Source organism: Heterodontus francisci, chromosome 10 (assembly GCF_036365525.1).
Source record: "Heterodontus francisci isolate sHetFra1 chromosome 10, sHetFra1.hap1, whole genome shotgun sequence".
NCBI classification, from domain to species: Eukaryota; Metazoa; Chordata; class Chondrichthyes; order Heterodontiformes; family Heterodontidae; genus Heterodontus; species Heterodontus francisci.
The window spans coordinates 68,040,400-68,059,800 of record NC_090380.1 but is presented as its reverse complement, the minus strand read 5'-3'; the positions used below and the strand labels follow the sequence as shown (position 1 = coordinate 68,059,800).

The following is a 19,401-nucleotide window of genomic DNA, read 5'->3' as shown; positions in this document are numbered from 1 at the left end:
TATCCAGCCTAATCCCACTTTCCAGCTCTTAGTCCGGCACTTCCAAGTGTATATCCAAGCACTTTTAAAATGTTGAGGGTTTCTGCCTCTACCACCCTTTCAGGCAGTAAATTCCAGATTCCCACCACCCTCTGGGTGAAGGAAATTCCCCTCGAATCCCCTCTAAACTTCCAATGTTACTCGAAAATCTATGCCCCTAGTTATGGACCCCCTCCCCCCAACCAAGCAGACGAGGGCTTTCCTATCTACTCTATCTCGGCTCCTCATAATTTTATACACTTCAATGAGGTCTCCCCTCAGCCTCCTCTGTTCTAAAGAGAACAATCCTAACCTTCCAATCTTTCCTCATATCTAAAATTCTCCAGTCCAGTCAACATACTTGGAGGATACAGCTGCATAGTGGTAATGTCACTGAACTAGTAACCCAGAGTACCAGGCTAATATCCTGGGGACGCAGGTTCAAATCCCACCACAGCAGCTGGTGGAATTTGAATTTAATCAATCTATTCAATCAATTAATAAAAATTTAGAATTGAAAGCTAGTCTCAGTAATATTTCCATGAAACTTTTAAACATGATTGTCAGAAAAATCCATCTGGTTCATTAATGTCCTTTGGGGAAAGAAATCTGTCGTCTTTACCTGGTCTGGCCTACATGTGACTCCAGACCCACAGCTATGTGACTGACTCTTAAATGCCCTAGCAAACTACTCAGTTGTCAAGGGCAATTAGGGATAGACAACAAATGCTTGCCTTGCCAGCGACGCCCACATCCCAGGAAAGAACTTTTAAAAAATTTCCTCTGTACCCACTCTAGTGCAATCGCATCTTTCCGATAGTGCGGTGGCCAGAACTGCACACAATATTCTGGTACTCCAGCTGTGGCCTAACAAGTGTTTTATACAGTTCCAGCATAATCTCCCAGCTTTATTATTCTATGATAAAAGCAAAATACTGCGAATGCTGGAAATCTGAAATAAAAACAAGAAATGCTGGAAACACTCAACAGGTCCGGCAGCATCTGAGGAGAAAGAAGCAGAGTTAATGTTTCAGGTCAGTTATGAAGAAGTGTCACTGACCTGAAATGTTAATTCTGCTTCTCTCTCCACAGATGCTGCCAGACCTGCTGAGTATTTCCAGCATTTCTTGTTTTTATTTATTATTCTATGCCTCAGTTAACAAAGGCAAGTATCCCGTATGCCTTCTTGACCACCTTTACCTACCTGTTCAGTGACGTTCAGGGATCTGTGGACATGCACTTCGTGGTCCCTCTGTCCCTCTATACTTCTCTGTATCCTACATTTTATTGTGTATTCCCTTGCATTACCGCACACTTCTCCAAACTGAGCTCCATTTGCCACTGTTTTGCTAACCTGATTAGTTCATGATATCTTTCTGCAGTCTACAGCTTTCATTATTAACCACACAGCCAATTTTTGTATTGTCTGCAAACTTGTTAATCATACTCCCTACATTCAAATCCAAATCATTTATACCACAAAAAGCAAGGGATCTAGTACTGAGCCCTGTGGAACCCCAATGAAAACACCCTTCCAGTCACAAAAATACCCATCGACCATTACCCTTTGCTTCTCGCCTCAGACAATTTTAGATCCAACTTACCACTTTACGTTGGATCCCATGGGCTCTTACTTTCGTTACCTGTCTGCCAAATGGGACCTAATCAAAAGCCTTGCGAAAATCCATATAGATCATATCAAATGCACTACCCTCATCAATCCTCCTTGTTATCACCTCAAAAAATTCAAAGTTAGACACGACTTATTCCCTTAACAAATTTGTGCTGACTGTCTTTGATGAATCCGTGTCTCTTGAAATGAAGATTTATCCTGTCAGTCAGCATTTTTTCCAATAATTTTCCCACCACTGAGTTTAGGCCAACAGGCCTGTAAGTACTCGGTCTATCTCTTTCTCCCTTCTAGTACAATGTTAGCTGTCCTCTGCTCCTCTGACACCATGCTTGTAGCCAGAGAGGATTGGAAAATGTTAGTCAGAGCCTCCGCTATTTCTTCTCTTGCTTCCCTTAACAGCGTAGGATACATTTCGTCTGGGCCTGGAAATTTATCCACTTTTAAAGATGTTAAACCCCTTAATACTTTCTCTCTCACTATGTTAATTTCATCAAATATTTCACACTCCTCCTCCCTGATTGCAATGTCTGTGTCGATCCTCTCTTTTGTGAAAACAGATGCAGAGTGTTCATTAAGAACAATGCCAATGTCCTCCACCTCCAAACAGGTTACCCTCATTGCCCCAACAGGCCCTACTCTTTCTTAAATACATAAAGAGCAAAATGATAATTAATTAAAAAAAACTTGAGTTTTCTCTGCCAATATCTTTTCATGCCCTCTTTTTGCTTTCTTAATTTCCTATTTAATTTCAGTCCTACACTTTTTATACTCCTCTAGGTTTACTGCAGTTTTTGTTGTTCTTGGGATACGAGCATCACTGGCAAGACGAACATTTATTGGTGGTGGTGAGCTGCCTTCTTGAGCCACTGCAGTCCATCCAGTACAGGTACACCCATAACGCTGTTAGGGAGGGAGTTCCAGTGACAGGAAGGAATGGCAAAATATTTCCATCAGGATGGTATGTGATTTGGAGGGGAAATTGCAGATGGTGGTGTTCCCAGGTGTCTGCTGCCCTTGTCCACGTAGGTGGTAAAGGTCCGGGTTTACAAAGTGCTGTGGAAGGAGACACAGAAATGGCGGAGACACAGAAATGGCGGAGACACAGAAATGGCGGAGACACAGAAATGGCGGAGACACAGAAATGGCGGAGACACAGAAATGGCGGAGACACAGAAATGGCGGAGACACAGAAATGGCGGAGACACAGAAATGGCGGAGACACAGAAATGGCGGAGACACAGAAATGGCGGAGACACAAAATCAGTATTTTGCCTCAGTTTTCATGGTGGAGGACACTAGTACCATCCCAACCATTGCCTACTCCTAGTTCTTATATTCTTATCTTGTAGATGATTACACACTGCGCAACAGTGAAGGGAGTGAATGTTTAAATGGGTGGATTAAGTGGGCTTTGTCCTGGATGGTGTCGAGCTTCTTGAGTGTTGTTGCTGCTACACTCATCGAGGCAAGTGGAGAGTATTCCATCACACTCCTGACTTGTGCCTTGTAGATGGTGGACAGGCTTTGGGGAGTCAGGATATGAGTTACTCGCTGCAGAATTCCCAGCCTCTGACCTGCTCTTGTAGCCACAGTATTTATATGGTTGCTCCAGTTCAGTTTCTGGTCAAATGGTAACCCCCAGGATGTTGATAGTGGGGGATTCAGGATGGTAATGGTATTGAACATCAAGGGGAGATGGTTAGATTCTCTCTTGTTAGAGAATGGCCATTGCCTGTTTCACGGTCTTGTTTTCTCCCCCCTCGGAAATATTGTGTGTGCCTTTAAGACTGTAAAAAGATCAGTGCACCTTTGAGAGAGAAAGTTCCGGCGACTTAGACTGGCAGCTGCATTCTGGTTGCCAAGCAACAGCAGCGAGAGGTCACGTGATTCAATGTTGCAGTTTGACTTTTTAAACTAGCTGGCTGAGATTGGTTTTTGGGCAGAGAGAGTTCTGAGGCGATTTGAACTGAAGAAACTGTGCTATTCCTCTTTCAAAATTCTACAAAGCTTCAAGCTGAATTAATTCCATAAGAAAATAAGAAAAGCTTTTCTTTCGCAACAAATTATTGGTTATGGGCTGTGTTCATCACTGAAGGGACAGTTTAATGATACAATAGCAGAACTGATGAATTCATATATTTGAAGTTCCTTTTTCCACCCCCCCATCGGACCACTGTGAAGGCTTCAAGTGACCTTTGACTGTTTCTACATTGGAAGACTCCATTCGTCAGGAACACAACTTGCAAAGACTTTTTTTTAAATTTAATTCTTAATGGCCAGCTAATGTAAAACCAAATTACTGTTAATTTTAGTACATGTATGCGAATGTGGGAGTTAGATTTATAAATAAGTTATAAGGTCTTTAGATATTCGTTTATCTTTGTCGTGTTTATGATTTTATTTGTTTTTAATAAATAGTTAATTTGTTGTTATCTAAAGATACCTGGTTTGGTCGGTTTCATTCCGGGGATACTAGAGTGTAATTTGGCTGCTTTTTCGATTCGGAAAGCTTAAAGAAATATGCTGCGAACTGTGCAGCGACGGAACTGAATTAATAGTGCGTTGCTCCCACCGCAGTCGTAACATCTGGCACTTATGTGGCACAAATGTTACTTGTTACTTATCAGCCCAAGCCTGAATGTTGTCCGCGTCTTGCTGCAAGTCTTGTTGCATACGGATCCAGCTGAGGAGTTGCGAATGGTACTGAACATCGTACAAGCAGCGAACATTCCTATTTCTGACCTTATGATGGAGGGAAGGTCATGGATGAAGCAGCTGAAGATGGTTGGGCTTAGGACAGTGACCTTAGGGACTCCTGTAGCAATGTCCTGGGGCTGAGGTGTTTGACTTCTAACAACCACAACCATCTTCCTTTGTACTGAGAATGACTACAACCAGTGAAGAGTTTTCCCCTCTGGGCTACGAATCCAATGGCATTACCACTGCCCCACCACCTCTCCTATAGTCTGGAGCACAAGTCTTCAGTATTACTGGCGGGATGTTGTCAGGGCCCATTGCCTTTGTGGTACCTAGTGCCTTCTACCGTTTCTTGAGATCATGTGGAGTGTATCAAATTGGCTGAAGACTGGCATCTGTGATGCTGGGAACCTCAGGAGGAGGCCGAGATGGATCATGCACTTGGCACTTCTGGCTGAAGATGGTTGCGACGTCTTCAGTCTTGTCTTTTGCATTGATATGCTGGACTCCCCAGTCATTTAGGATGGGGATGCTTGTGGCGCCTTCTCCTCGGTTAGCTGTTTAATTGTCCACCACCATCATGACCGGACGTGGCAGGACTATAGAGCTTTGATCTGTTCCATTGGTTGTGGGACCACTTAGCTCCGTCTATCGCATGCTGCTTCCACTATTTGGCATGCATGTAGTCCTGCGCTGCAGCTTCACCTGGTTGACACCTCAGGTATGCCTGGTGCTGCTCCTGGCATGCTCTCCTCCCCTCTTCATTGAACCAGGGATGATCCCCTGGCTTGATGGTAATGGGATGGTGAGCGATATGCCGGGCCATGAGGCTACATATTGTAGATGAATACAATGCTACTGATGGTCCATAGTGCCTCCATAGAGCTGCTAGATCGGTTCTGAATCTATCCCATTTAGCACAGTGGTAGTGCCACATAATACGATGGATGGTATCCTCAGTGTGAAGTCGGGACTCCGTCTTCAAAAGGATTGTGTGATGGCCACTTCTACCAATACTGTCATGGACAGATGCAACTGCAACAGGTGTATTGTTGAGGACAAGGTCTAGTAGGTTCGTCCCTCTTGTTGGCTCCTTCACCGCCTGCCGCAGGCCCAATCTGGCAGATATGTCCTTCAGAACTCAGCCAGCTCGGTCAGGGGTGGTGCTATGGAGCCACTCTTGGTGAAGGACATTAAAGTCCTTCATCCAAAGTATATTACGTGCTATTGTCACCCTCAGTACCTCTTTCAAGTGGCGTTCAACATGAGCTGAGGGAGGGCGGTCAGGTTCCTTGCCCATGTCTGACCTGATGCCATGAGCTTCATGGGGTCCTTCAATGTTGAGGACTCCCAGGGCAACTCCCTCCCAACAGTATACCACTGTGCAGCCACCTTTGGTGGATCTGTCCTGCTGGTGGGAGAGGATGTACCTAGGGATGGTGATGGTGGCGTCTGGGGCATTAGCAGTAAAGTATGATTAGGTCAGTATGACTATGTCAGGCTGTTGCTTGACTAGTCTGTGGGACGGCTCTCTCAATTTTGCACAAGCCCCCATATCTCAACAAGGAGAACTTTGCAGGGTCGACAGGGCTGGATGTGCCATTGTCGTTTCTGGTGCCTTGGTCAGTGCCGGGTGGTTGTCCGGTTTCATTCCTTTTTGAATTTCTTGTATGTTTGGTAGAACTGAATGGCTTGCTAGACCATCTCAGAGGGCATTTAAGAGTCAATAATGCTGTGGGTCTGGAGTCACATGTAGGCCAGACCAGGTAAGAACAGCAGATTTCCTTAGCTAAAGTGTTGAGCCCTCTATACCCGTCATAAGCTTTCCTGTTTTTCTTAATCCTCTCTTTTAACACCTTGACATCCAGAAGGCTCTGGATTTGTTAGTCCTACCCTTTTTCTTTAAGGTAACGTACTTGCTCTGAACCTTCACTATCTCATCCTAGATTGCCACCCACTGATTTGATATGTACAAGAAAACATAAAGGCGTGTGTAATGCACACACAACAACTACTAATGGACATACAAAAACATTACTTTAGATACGACCTTCTTCATTCTTTGAATGCCATTCTACCATTTTTCAAAAACGAAAATGCTTAGACAAACTTTGCTTCAAAAAATTCTCGGGGATGGTAAGGTCAGCATTTATTGCCCATCTTTAGCTGCCCTCAGATGGTGGCGGACTTTCTTCTTGCAATGGTTTGATAAGATGGCTTGCTAAGCCACTTCAGTCACCATTAGGAATCAGGGGCTGGAGCCACATATAGGCCAGATCGGTTAAGAAAAACTTGTATTTACATAGCACCTTTTATGACATCCTCAGAACATCCCAAAGCACTTTACACTTTTGACATGGAGTTACTGTTGTAATGTAGGAAATGTGGCAGCCAATTTTCCCACAGCAAGGTCCCACAAATAACAATGCGGTAATGACAAAATAATATATTTTAGTGATGTTGGTTGAAGGATACTAATTAGCCAGGACACAAGGAAAACATCCCTTCTCTTCAAATTATGTAATGGGATCTCTTGTATCCACCTGAGAGGAAGACTGTCTCAGTTTAATGTCTCATCTGAAAAACAGCACCTCCAACAATACAGCACTCTCCCTCAGTAGTGTGCCGAAGTTTCAGTCTAAATCATGTGCTCAAGTCTACGGAGTGGCACGCGAACCAACAACCTTGACTCAAAGGCATGAGTGCTACCACTTAGCCATGGCTGACATCATGGATGGACTCAATGGGTTTATGACAGTCTAGTTTCATGGTTACTTTTGACAGATAGCAAAAAAAAAATGAATTCAAATTCCCAAGCTGCCATGGTGGAATTTGATCAGTTTCAAATCGATATATTATGGACAAATTAATCCAGTCCTCCAGATTACTAGTCCAGGGACAGAACCACGGCAATATTGTCCCCTGCTTGCAAGGGGAGGACAGTAGTTGGAGATTTGGAAACTGAGATAAGAATTACGTGATTCAAAATTTGTGGTGTGCATTGGTCTTTCAATCTGCTCCCCATTCTGAAGTGTATGAGTGCACAGTTTCCTAAGCAACCCTCAGTTCTTAGGGGAACACAAGAGAGCAAATGATGTAACTAAATTAGACATACACAATAGAAACCTCCATGTTGCACCAACTGAGAGAACTAAAAGGAAGTGAGCTTTGTACATGGAGGCTAAACTGCAAGTAATGAGTGAGGAAGGCAACACCAAACATAAGTAAATTAATATTTTCATCCATTCACATTCCAAGTAAGGGTGAATTATGCCAAACTGATGCTTAACGAAAGGTGGGTATTTCTTGCTTAATGTTGAGGCCACATTCTTAACAGTCAAATCAACACCTGAATTACACTTTCTAAAGCACAGATTATTTTTTTTAGTTTAATTTCGTTTGGAGATAACAGCACTGAAACAGGTCCTTTGGCCCACCGAGTCTGTGCCAACCATCAACCACCCATTTATACTAATCCTACACTAATTCCATATTCCTAACACATCCCCACCTGTCCCCATATTTCCCTACCACCTACCTATACTAGGGGCAATTGCTAATGGCCAATTTACCTATCAACCCGCAAGTCTTTGGCATGTGGGAGGAAACCGGAACACCCGGAGGAAACCCACGCAGACACAGGGAGAACATGCAAACTCCACACAGACAGTACCCAGAATTGAACCCGGGTCGCTGGAGCTGTGAGGCTGCGGAGCTAACCACTGCGCCGCCTTGAGATAGTGTGAAGAGAAGCCTGTTGCATACTGGAATTGCTGTGGTCATAGTATAAGTTGAATGAGCTTGAAGTTTTTTTTTTTAAACTGACCTCATACTACAGTCTCTTAATAAAAAGCAGAAACTGCTTTGCATCGGACTATGCAATGTCATTTAGGATAGGGTTGCCAACTTTCTAACATTTTCCTGCAGTCTCTAGGAATTAAAGATTGTGATCTCCAGAGTACTACTGCTAGCAACCTGAGAAAAAGCATTGGGGCATTTAAAAAAATGTTTTTCCATTTTCCTTGCACACTTTCACTTATAATTTATTAAACTGCTGGAAATGGGAAAAAGACCGGTTTGACTGAAAGGGATCATCCAATCAGATGAAGCAGGAGGATATTTTCTTTCCAATTGGTGTGGGAAGGTGGTGCATCTTGAAAATGGGTGCACTGGACAATAGAGGGAGTGTGGGTGTTTGGAGATGGGAGGTCATGATGAAGCCTCTAAGGTACCTGAGTTGGCAACCCTATTCAGGATTGAAGTCACTTATGAGGTGCACCACCAGTGCCAAGAGGTAGTTTTAATCTCCTGGAACTGGTCATCCAGAGGTATAGTTGCGGTCCACTACAAGACAAAGCTAAAATAAATTGTTTAATCAGCAGTTTCCTCAATATTAAAATATAACCATTCTAACCCTGCAATAATATACTGAACCAAGTTACCATCAACAGCCACATCATCCCAATGTCACTCAAGAGTGGGTGGGGAAATTGAAGAGAACCAAATCTTGCTGCTTTTGCATTCCTTGAAGAGCACATTGCAAAGCAAATTTGATGGGATCCTGAGGGATAGAAATCAGCTTAGTTTCAGATGATGTGTAACATGTGGAGAGCAAAAGGGAAAGGGTATACCTTAAAAATACAGGCCATCAACCCAGTGGGGTCAGGGGAGAACTGGTAAAGGGTGGAGATAAACTGTGTAAAATCAATCAAGCTCCTGGATAACTATACACTTAATTTTAAACTGGCCAAAAGGTGATCCACCTTGGAAGTGCTCTCTTTCACATTAGCGTCACAATAGCCAATACTATACTTGAATTTACATCAATCATATGAACTCCAAAGTGGGAAATCTCACTTAGTGGGCTGCAGAAGACTTTGCAACTTAATTTGTGCTTTTTTCTTTTTCTTCCTAAAATAAACATACATGAAGCTGCCTTCAATATAAGGTAGTCACCAAAAAAAATCAAACAAAAGTCCAGAAGAATTTTCTTCACCCGGCATGTGCCAAGAATTTTGAGCTTGGCTACCACAGGGAGTGGTTGAGATGAAGATGCTAGGTAAGCATATGAGGGAGAAGGAAACAGAAGGTTATGCTGATACAGTTGCATAAGGAAAGACAGGAGGAGACTTGACTGGAGCATGAATGCTGGCATGATTGGGCTGAATGGCTTGTTTTTGTGTTGTATGTTCTCTGCACTTCTCTGTAAACATGTAACAGTCTTCCTGATCTTTGGCTAAACTTACCATCTTCCAGTTGCTCACATGAGTACTATTATCTTTAGAACCTCTTCAAATTCATTTTGTATCAATTCTACTTGACCTTTACTGGAAATCCTCTGTTCTGACTCCATTTCCAATTTAAGATCAATTAGGCCCAAGTGGAGATTGTTAATTTGAGGCACTTCATCCACTTTCACCATCATTTATTGCTGTAAGGCCATGATTAAATCAGGCTGGTTGAGATTAAGGTCAACATATTTTGCATAACCAATTTGTCCAAGGCAAATCTAATAAACATGGGTGAAACAAGAATCCCAGTAGCTCTGACCATCAGCAGCTATTGTTGGAGAAGTTGCATAAGACTGAGATTTTCAACATGCTGGAAGAATTGTGTCGATGAGGCTTTTTAAAAAGTTTATTTATTTTTGGGATGCAGGTGTCACTGACAAGGCCAGCATTTACTCCCCATCCCTAATTGCCCTTGAGAAGGTGGAGCTGGAGTCTATGTGGTGTAGGTACATGCAGAGTGCTGCTGGGAGGCAGTTCCTGGATTTTGATCCAGTGACGGCGAAGGAATGACAATATAGTTCCAGGTCAGATAGTGAGTGGCAAAACAAAGTAGTATGTAAAGTTGGTGGTATTTCACACTAAGAATAAGGTCAATGCAAGTCCCAGCAATTTATAAGCCTGATATCAATGACAGTATCATTTTATTCGTGATGATTTTGTACAGTATTGACAGCTTTGCTAACTTCTCTCCAGTATAAGAAATCTGGATTCTGTCATTTTTACTGGCCTCTTAAAATTTTTTTTGTATTATGAATTTTATGTACTTTCATAGTATGTATGTATATGCATGCATGTGTTTTGTGTAAGCTTTTGGTAAATCAAGAGTTAACTTTAGCCATGTATCTTACTGGAAAAAATGCTGCCTATACAGTTTGAGTCAACCAGAGTCACTTAAAGAATAGATATTGAAAACTATGCAACGAGCTGTGATCAAAATGTAACAGAAAAACAAGATGAGTCCACCAGAAATGCATGACCTAATAACATGAACTGTTAAAGGGAAAGAAAAGATACTTAAAACTATGTAATAAGTTATGATCAAAATGTAAAAAAGTCTCGTTGGAAATGTGTGATCTAATGGACCTAAAGGTTATAGAGCATTGTTTTGCACGTGATCATGATTAATAGACAAACGAAAATACTGACAAATGAAATGGCAGGACCAATCGAAACACTGATATGTATGAACCAACCAATCAGTGCACAGGAGGAGCCACCAGCTACAAAGAATAGAAGGACAGACCTGGAGAGGTTCAGTGCACAGATTTGAAGACAACAAAGGAGAGACGAGAGAAGTCACGAGCCGTCTGTGCCACTAGACCCAGTGGAGAGTAAAGGCCATCTGGACTAGGATATCGACTGCCATGGATTTGTTAAGTATTGCTTTTAGCCTTAATAAAATCATCCTGATACCACTACATCAGGTGTCTCCTTGTCCAAATTCCTATTGTCTGGTCCAAGAACAAATTCTAAGTAAGGTTCTAAATATTACACCAGTACCGTACTTAGACTCTGGAATGGCATAAGCTAGTATCATCCAGTCAAATGAACTTAACGACCTTTGGATTATACCAAATTCAAGAGCAAGGAATGGATTTCTTGACATCTGCTACCATCTCAGCTGAATGCAAGCGCAAGCAAGAATAAGGAATTTCAAAAACAAATGAGAAATAGATACCAATATAAAAACAGAAAATCTCAAATGCACAGCAGGACATTGAGCATCTGAAAGAGAAAGGTTAATGTTTCAGATACAAGACTTGGTCAGAACTGGGTTTCAGAACATCAGTACGTGATTTTTGTTTTAGTACTTACATAAATATTTAGATTAAGGATATCAGACTTTTTTTTTTAAATAATTGATTCAGAATTCAACATTGTAGCAACTAACTTCATTCTTACCTGCCAAGAAAGTACCAGGATTGGCCAGAGTTAGGGTCTGCCTCTAAAGATTTCTGAAGACACTGAATAGCAAGGCTTTCCTTTGTTGTTTTGTCTCCTAGTGGCTCCACTGTGTGATGCATCCAGCCTGTAATACAAAAACACTAACTAACTATATCTCTACTTTTGTGGTAAAAAGTTCTGCACTGTATGTTTGACAGTATTCATAATGCTTTTAATGCAAGACTATATTTTTTAATGGAGAAAATGTTTCAAATCATTATGCACATGATTATACATTTGTTCAAATTGGTTTACTTAAAAATGTGTATGTTGCTGCTCTAGTGAAAGAGGATAGCGACTAAGGCAGTTTAATATAGTAAAATTTGTGAGTTGATGAAAATACATTAACAGCTCAGACTGACAAACACTTGAATTCAATGGACAATGTAATGGAATCTCACTGTCATGAGAATCCTGTTTTTTCCTTCCCCTCCAACTCTTAAGCCTTTATTGTAATGCACAATAATCAGTATATTCATCAGCACTTCAGGGTTACATTCAGCTGCAGAATGTCTGAAATGCTGAGCTCCTACTCTATTTTGTAATGAAGTATAGTCTACATGCACATGTTCCTAAATGGAATGGCAAAAATCAGGGACAATCTAAATCGACTAAGTTTATGTCTGGAAAATGCTGCTGTTCCTCAAATTATGCAGAAGCTAATAACAATTGAAGATGTACAATATGGCTTTTGAACTGTAGCAATGAGTCTTCAGATATACTTTCATACCCAAGTATTATGTTATCCCCTTCCCTTGCACACTATTCAAACACACAAACTGGAGGATTTTATTTTTTCCTCTCAGAATGAAACCATCCTGCTTCTGCAGTCTTCAGTAGCTATTCAGTGAAAAAAAAATTAATGGAATAACTGAAGGATATCCATCTGAGTGAAGCAAATTAGTCCAAATGACCAAAATCCCTAGGATTCAAATGCACAACCCCTTGGTTTAGAGTCAGGCATTTGTTCATTTCGGCTACAGAGCCATTTTGCATTGAACCATTTAAATTTAATGAAAGCACCACACAAATTCTAATGTTAATTCTCTTAAGATACTACACAATCATTTGATATTCTACAAAGCAATGGGGGAACAAAAGCTTGATTCCACACACTGCTAAACCAGCAAACTGCTGTATGAAGATGCAAAGTCGAGGCCCAATGTTTTTCGAAAAAAAGGAGTAACCACCCACATATGTTTACTAGCAACCAGTTTAAAACACAACAAACATTATCTGAGGTTTGGAAGCAATTCATCCCTCCATCCTCTTCATTGATGGGTGTGTCTGGTTGATTAAGACAGGGACTGGGATTTGATAACTTTACAAAGAAAATTAGAAGCTGTGTAAATAATTTCACCAATGCTAAAAAAGTCAGTGTAAAGTTTTTGCATGAAAAAAAATTGTGATCCATGTTTGTTAATGATCGACATTTTAAATTTTAATAGCTTAATAAAATCTGAACCAAAGACCATTTTAAATTCAAGATTCCTTTGCATGAAATATTATTGAGTAGACTACAGGTGAGTAAAAGAAAAATGCTATTTCATAAAAATCAGAACAGTATCACTAGCACTGTTATCCGTGACAATAACAATATTTCTCAGCTCAAAGTTCCTTCCCTGGCACCTTTTCGGTCAGTAATGGTGTCTTATATTGGCACCCGATCTGCCAAAGCCTCAACTTTAAAACACTCATCCTTGTGTTTAAATCCCTTCTTGGCCTCACCTCTCCCTATCCCCATTTCTGTAGCCTCCTCCAGTCCTACAATCTGCAGAGAACTTTGCATTCCTCTGACTCTGGCACTTGTACATTTAACTGCCTGCCTGCTCCAATGGTGATAGTGTCTTCTGCCATCTAGACCCACTCACTACACTCTGCAATGCCATCACTAAAACCTCTCCACTTCTCTCTTTAAGAGTCTGCTTAGAAGTCACCTCCTTGAGCAAGCTCAGTGCCCTTTGCTAATATCTCCTCTGTCTGCTTACACTTTCATTAAGTACATTTGATGTGTTTCTACATTAAAAGGTACTATATAAATTTGTTGCCATAACAATTTGAATTGTTCAGTTCAGCAGGAAATCTAAATTTAATTCAGCAAAGAAAACTATTTAATTAACTTATACTCATTTCCAACTAGGAAATATTCCAGGTTTGTCTGGGAGTATATGGGAAAGAATCAATTCAATCATATGTATGGAAGGAGATACTATCCTGAAATTATGAGACACAAATAGCTTAAGCAAGTCATTTAATAGCTCAACGAGGCCTTTTTAATTCCCGTTTGCTCATTTAAGTTGTGTCTCAAAATTGAGAAAAATTAAGATTAATGGGCCACATAAAAATGAACACTGAAGTCATTTATAAACATATAAAAGAGCAAATCCTTACCCTCATTTACAATTACCTCCTTCATAACCCAATTTTCTCTAGCCTTAACTGCCGGTACTGTCCTACTGTCCTACACTCCTCAGACTTTGGCCTCCTTTCCATGCCACACCCTCCTCTTCTATTCCATCTTTGACGGCCCTCAGGAATGCCACAAAATGATTGTTCTTTTTCTGTTGTCTGAAGTTTGTCATCAATTGTGATCGGAAGGGTTCCTCTGGAATACTGCCCAACAGTCACATATGGAGCTCTAACAATCTGACAGGATATCTTTGGGATGTGGAATGAGCACCATATTATATTGACGTTTGACTCAACAACTTGTATTATACTACGTCTTTAACATAATAAAACACTCCAGGGAGCTTCACATTATAAAATAAAATATGACACCAAATCACATAGCAGATATTAGGGCAGATGATCAAAGGTTTAAAGGAGAAAAGCAAGGTACAGAGACGGAGGGAAGGAATACCAGAGCTTAGGGCCTGGCAGCTGAAGGCCTGGCCATCAATGGTGGAGTAATTAAAATTGAGATGCTTGAGGCCAGAATTAGAGCAGCGCAGATATCTCAGAAGACTATAGGAAATTAGAGATAGGGAGGGGCCATGCCAGGGAGGGATTCGAAAACAAGGGACAGAATAGTCAGTAGCTAGGGTGTGGAGTTTATGGCGGGAGCCAAAGACAATCGCTTCAGACTTCCCAATACTGACAGGAGGAAATTGCTGTTCATCCAGAACTGGACATTGGACAGGCAGTCTAACAACTTAGAGACAGTGGAGAGGTTGAGAGAGGTGATGGTGAGGTAAAGCTGGGGATCGTCAGTGCACATGTGGAAACTGAAGTTGTATTTTTGGATGATATTGCTAGGGGCAGCACGTAGATGAGAAATAAGTGGGCCAAGGATAGATCCTTGAGGGACAGAGGTAATGGTGGGAGGGTGAGAAGAGAACCTATTGATGGCGATTCTCTGGCTACGATCAGATAGTTAAGAATGGAATTATGGAATGCAATCCCATTCAGGGGGACGACAGTGGAAAGGTATTGGGAGGAGGATCATGTGATCAACTGCGACAAAGGATGCAGACAGGTCAAGAAAGACGAAAAGAGATAGCTTGCCTTCGTCAGTCACATAGCATGTTATTTGTGACTTTGATAAGAGCTGTTTTGGTACTGTGGTAGGGACGGAAACCTGATTGGAAGGATTCAAACATGCTGTTCCAGGAAAGATGGGTACGAATTTGAGAAATGACAGGTAACATGGGAGCCAGGATGGCAAGTTAGATGGTCAGTAGTTCAGTGGGAAAAAGGTTGAAAGAGCAGGAGATGGGACTTATGGGCAAAATAAACTTGGAGAGGGCATGAAGGGAGATAGTAGAGAAACTGGAGAGATACACAAGTTCAGGGCTAGGGCAGGGTTGACCCTTAAAGGAAGTTTTGCCTGGTGAGCTACAGGAAGGGAGGAAAGATGCAAAGGCAGCTGATCGGATAGTCTCAAACTTGGTAACAAAGTCACCCATGAGCTCGTCGCTTGTTGGGGAGGAGGATAGAGGAGACAGAGGAGAGGGTTTTAAGAAGACAGCTTGCAGTAGAGAAGACGAGGTTAACTTTGCATTCCAGGATGATCCTAAATAGTAAGCAGTTTTCACAGATGAGGGCAGGACCTGATAGTGCTTTATATGGTCCAACCAGATCTGAACAGCTAAACCAGTTGCCCACCATATCCGTTCAAACTTGTGTCCCTTGAACTTAAGGGAGTGGAAATGAGGGCCAGGGTGAGAGAAAGTCATGGTTTTAATGGGGACAAAGGCATCGAAGGTGAAGTTGTGGATGAGTAGATCTTTAGCTGGAGAAATGTCGTGAACAGAGGGCCAAAGGCTAAACAGTTGGACTTGAGAGTGCAGTTGTAAGTGAATTAGGGGAGAGTTTTTCCCCCAAAGCAGATAAAGGAGGAAGCAGCATTTGGAAGGGGAATTGGATGTGGGTGGACAGCAATACAAGGAAGTAATCAGAGATAGCGTTATTTTTTTTTATTTTTAGAGATACAGCACTGAAACAGGCCCTTCGGCCCACCAAGTCTGTGCGACCAACAACCACCCATTTATAGTAACCCAACAGTAATCCCATATTCCCTACCACCTACCTACACTAGGGGCAATTTACAATGGCCAATTTACCTATCACCTGCAAGTCTTTGGCGGTGGGAGGAAACCGGAGCACCCGGCGAAAACCCACGCGGTCACAGGGAGAACTTGCAAACTCCACACAGGCAGTACCCAGAATTGAACCCAGGTCCCTGGAGCTGTGAGGCTGCGGTGTTAACCACTGCACCACTGTGATTAATCTATGGGAATAGCAAGGCCATGTGAGATGGCAAGGTCAAGGGGGTGGCTGTGAATATAGGTTGGGGAATTTACAGGGAGGGAGAGGTTATGGGAAGATAGGAGGGCAGTGAAGTCAAGAGAGAGAGGATAGGAGGGCAGTGAAGTCAAGAGCGAGAATGATGAATTGAGATGGAGGTTAAAATCAAAAAGGATGAGAAGTCACTCAGTGCAGAGGCTGAGGAAGGAAAGCAGTGAAGGTAACTCGTTGAAAAAACTGGCATGGTACTTGAGTGGGTGGTAAAGAATAAGAATTTTAAATGACAGACGAAGGGGCGAAACATGGTAAGATGCTTAAAGGAGGTCAAAGTGCCAGAGGGGGACAAGACTAAGATGTGACTTGGTAATAACAGCCACACTGCCACCTCGATGGCAGCCATCTGGTGAGAGGTACAGCCAGGCGGAGAGGCTTCAGTTAGGGGCAAGGTGTCATCACTTTTCAACCAGGTTTCCGTCAAGGCCATGATGTGGATGCAATCATCCGCACGTGTGAACATACATTCTGGAGGGAGATGCGGCGAGGGGGATGTGACGATCGCTGAACCACTGGCAGAGTCCACCGGATCAACACTGGGAAGGGCAAGTTGGACAGGGTTGAATCCAACAGATTGGCACAGCAAGAAGGTTTAACAAACCATTTTGATGAAGTTAACGCCACACTATGTTGCTCAGTTAATGGACCAGCAGCTATGCACAGTAAGATTTTTTGAATTTCTCTACGAACAACTACTATGCATTGGGGTTGACTTTGAGGGTAGGGAATAAGACACAATCACATTTCAGTTTGATCATTTTTCCAGAGCAAGCATTTGAAAAAAGTAATGACGTTTAACATTAGGTTTCTAAAAATGATGCACACTCTCATGATTTTTCAAAGACATCTAAATAAAAGGTGGTTAAGTATGCTAAATTGAAGTTGTTTATACTATAAACAATAAGCAGTTTGCCAGCTTGTTTGGATAAAGTACTTCACATAAAATATTGTTGGAAAGACCTTTGATCTCATTCTACGAAATGAGATTTGAGAGAGAGGCTGGGATATAGGCTGAGAGAAAGACTTTCGAGACAGGAATGCTGTGACAGCAGTCTGATTTGTTAAGAGAAAGCAGAGACGGCCCTCGACAAATCAAAAAAGGTGAGAAATGCTGGAGCATAGTTCGAACACATCTCGTTTAAGTAAGATGACGTACTGATGTGAGCAAGTGTTGTGTGTCCTTTATTTTGTATGAATGTGCAAAGTTAAGGTCGACTGAGCGAACTAAATGAACATGATCATAACTACTGTTCTGTACATTCACTTTGCTGCCACATAAAGCAGTTTAGCAAATCATATGGAGACTTTGTACCTTTCTTAGTGTTAACTTGGTCTGCCTTTGAAAAAAAATGGAGAAACATGGGAGAAAGACAGCGACAACACAAAAGCAAAACACTGCGGATGCTGGAAATATAAAACAAAAACAGAAAAAGCTGGAAATGCTCAGCAGGCCTGAGAAAGACGGCCATCTAGTTTGTGTGCCAAGGAGGGTGGGTTGTTACATCTCCGCATTACTCTAACATACAGATAGATATTGGGCAGCAGTCAGCCAGCTTCCATAAAATATGTTCAGACTGCTTATGAGAGCAACTGATGTCACTGAACCCAAGAAGGTATCTATGGTATTTGTAATTTGTAACGGATACGGTTAGGAGCCTGTAAACTATTGGGGTTCCAGAGCAGTTGTTGCTTTGCTCCATGAAAACGGGGGTCCAATAGATTCCAAAAACGATGTAGGGGCCGATGGTTCTTAAGGTGCTTCTTTGGATTGTTACATGTATATCAGATGCCCTAGATTTACGCCGACTAATCATAAACCAGTCCAGATTCCATTCCCATGAGTAATGTACAGCACAGGATACGGCTTCTACTGACAGAATTTTGTAAAGCTCAAGGGAAATCACACTTCTCAGAAATTTTTGTAGCCTTTATAATTTTTAACCTCATGTCTCTCAGCATTTATAACCAAACTGGAAGTTATGCTATTGCTTGGGTAAATCATAATTTTTACTCAGGATGTGTACTCCAGTTCTAAGATCAGTGTCATGCTGAAACCCTCATCCAAGCCTTTGTTTCCTCCAGACTTGATTGTTGCAATGATCTCCTGGCCAGCTGGCCAGCCTTCTTCCACCCTACATGAACTGGAGCTCATCCAAAACTCTGCTGTCTGTAGCCTTATGCACATCAAGCCCTGTTCACCTATCACCCCTGTGCTCCTAAATGGCAATGCCTTGATTTTAAAATTTTAATTCCAGCACCATTGGGGGCTGTGCCTTCAACTACCTAGACCTGAAGTTCTGGAATTCCTTTCCCAAACCTCTTCGTTTCTCTCTCCTCCTTTGACATGCCCCTTTCTTTATCTCTTTGACCAAACTTTTGGTCCTCAAACTTAATATCTCCTTGTTAGACTCAATGTCAACTTTTGTTTGTTAATGCTTCTGCATTTTACTGCATTACATGTGCTATACAAATGTAAGTTGTTGGACGTTAGGATAAAAGACTCACTGAAACCCTCTCTCAAAAGAGCAGCGAGGCAAGCTTATTCACTGCCACCTATCCTTTATTCATTAATGCAATTAACGATATGCTGTATGGCATCTTAACAGGTGGATTTTTCTGAAATTATTTCAGCACTCCATTCCAGAAGATAGCCCTGTCGGCAGACTCACCTGGACATCTACAGCATTCTATGATTGGTGCTCCCAAATACAGTACTCTGGTATTGTATATCACAAGAGATGAACTCATGGCACTGAGTGTAAGATGCTGAGGCATCAGTTCAAATTGGTGATACACATCAGTACCTAGGTATGAGAACTTTAGCATGAACATAGCCCTTCAGGAACACAGGGGTGAAAAGCACTTTGGTTTTTCTCGTTTTTCCCCATTACAAAACAAGCTCCGATAATGTGCCACACAAGGCAAGACAAGGGCTCATGGAGTTGGGAGTAATATACTAGCATGGATAGACAGATGATTGGTTAACAGGCAGGAAGCAATGACTGGAAATACTGG

At 41.9% G+C, this 19,401-nt stretch overlaps 1 protein-coding gene across 3 annotated transcripts in view; it reads right to left on the bottom strand.

Annotated features, from left to right (window-relative positions):
• kdm6a (lysine (K)-specific demethylase 6A) overlaps positions 1-19,401 on the bottom strand; it is a 311,647-nt gene that overhangs the window by 90,469 nt on the left and 201,777 nt on the right. For all 3 annotated transcript variants that reach the window (XR_010975826.1, XM_068040670.1, XM_068040671.1), the window contains exon 10: positions 11,542-11,668. Coding sequence is in view for 2 of the 3 variants with exons in the window: in XM_068040670.1 (XP_067896771.1) it covers positions 11,542-11,668 (127 nt within the window). In the remaining variant the exon portion in view is untranslated. The remainder of the gene's footprint in view (positions 1-11,541; positions 11,669-19,401) is intronic.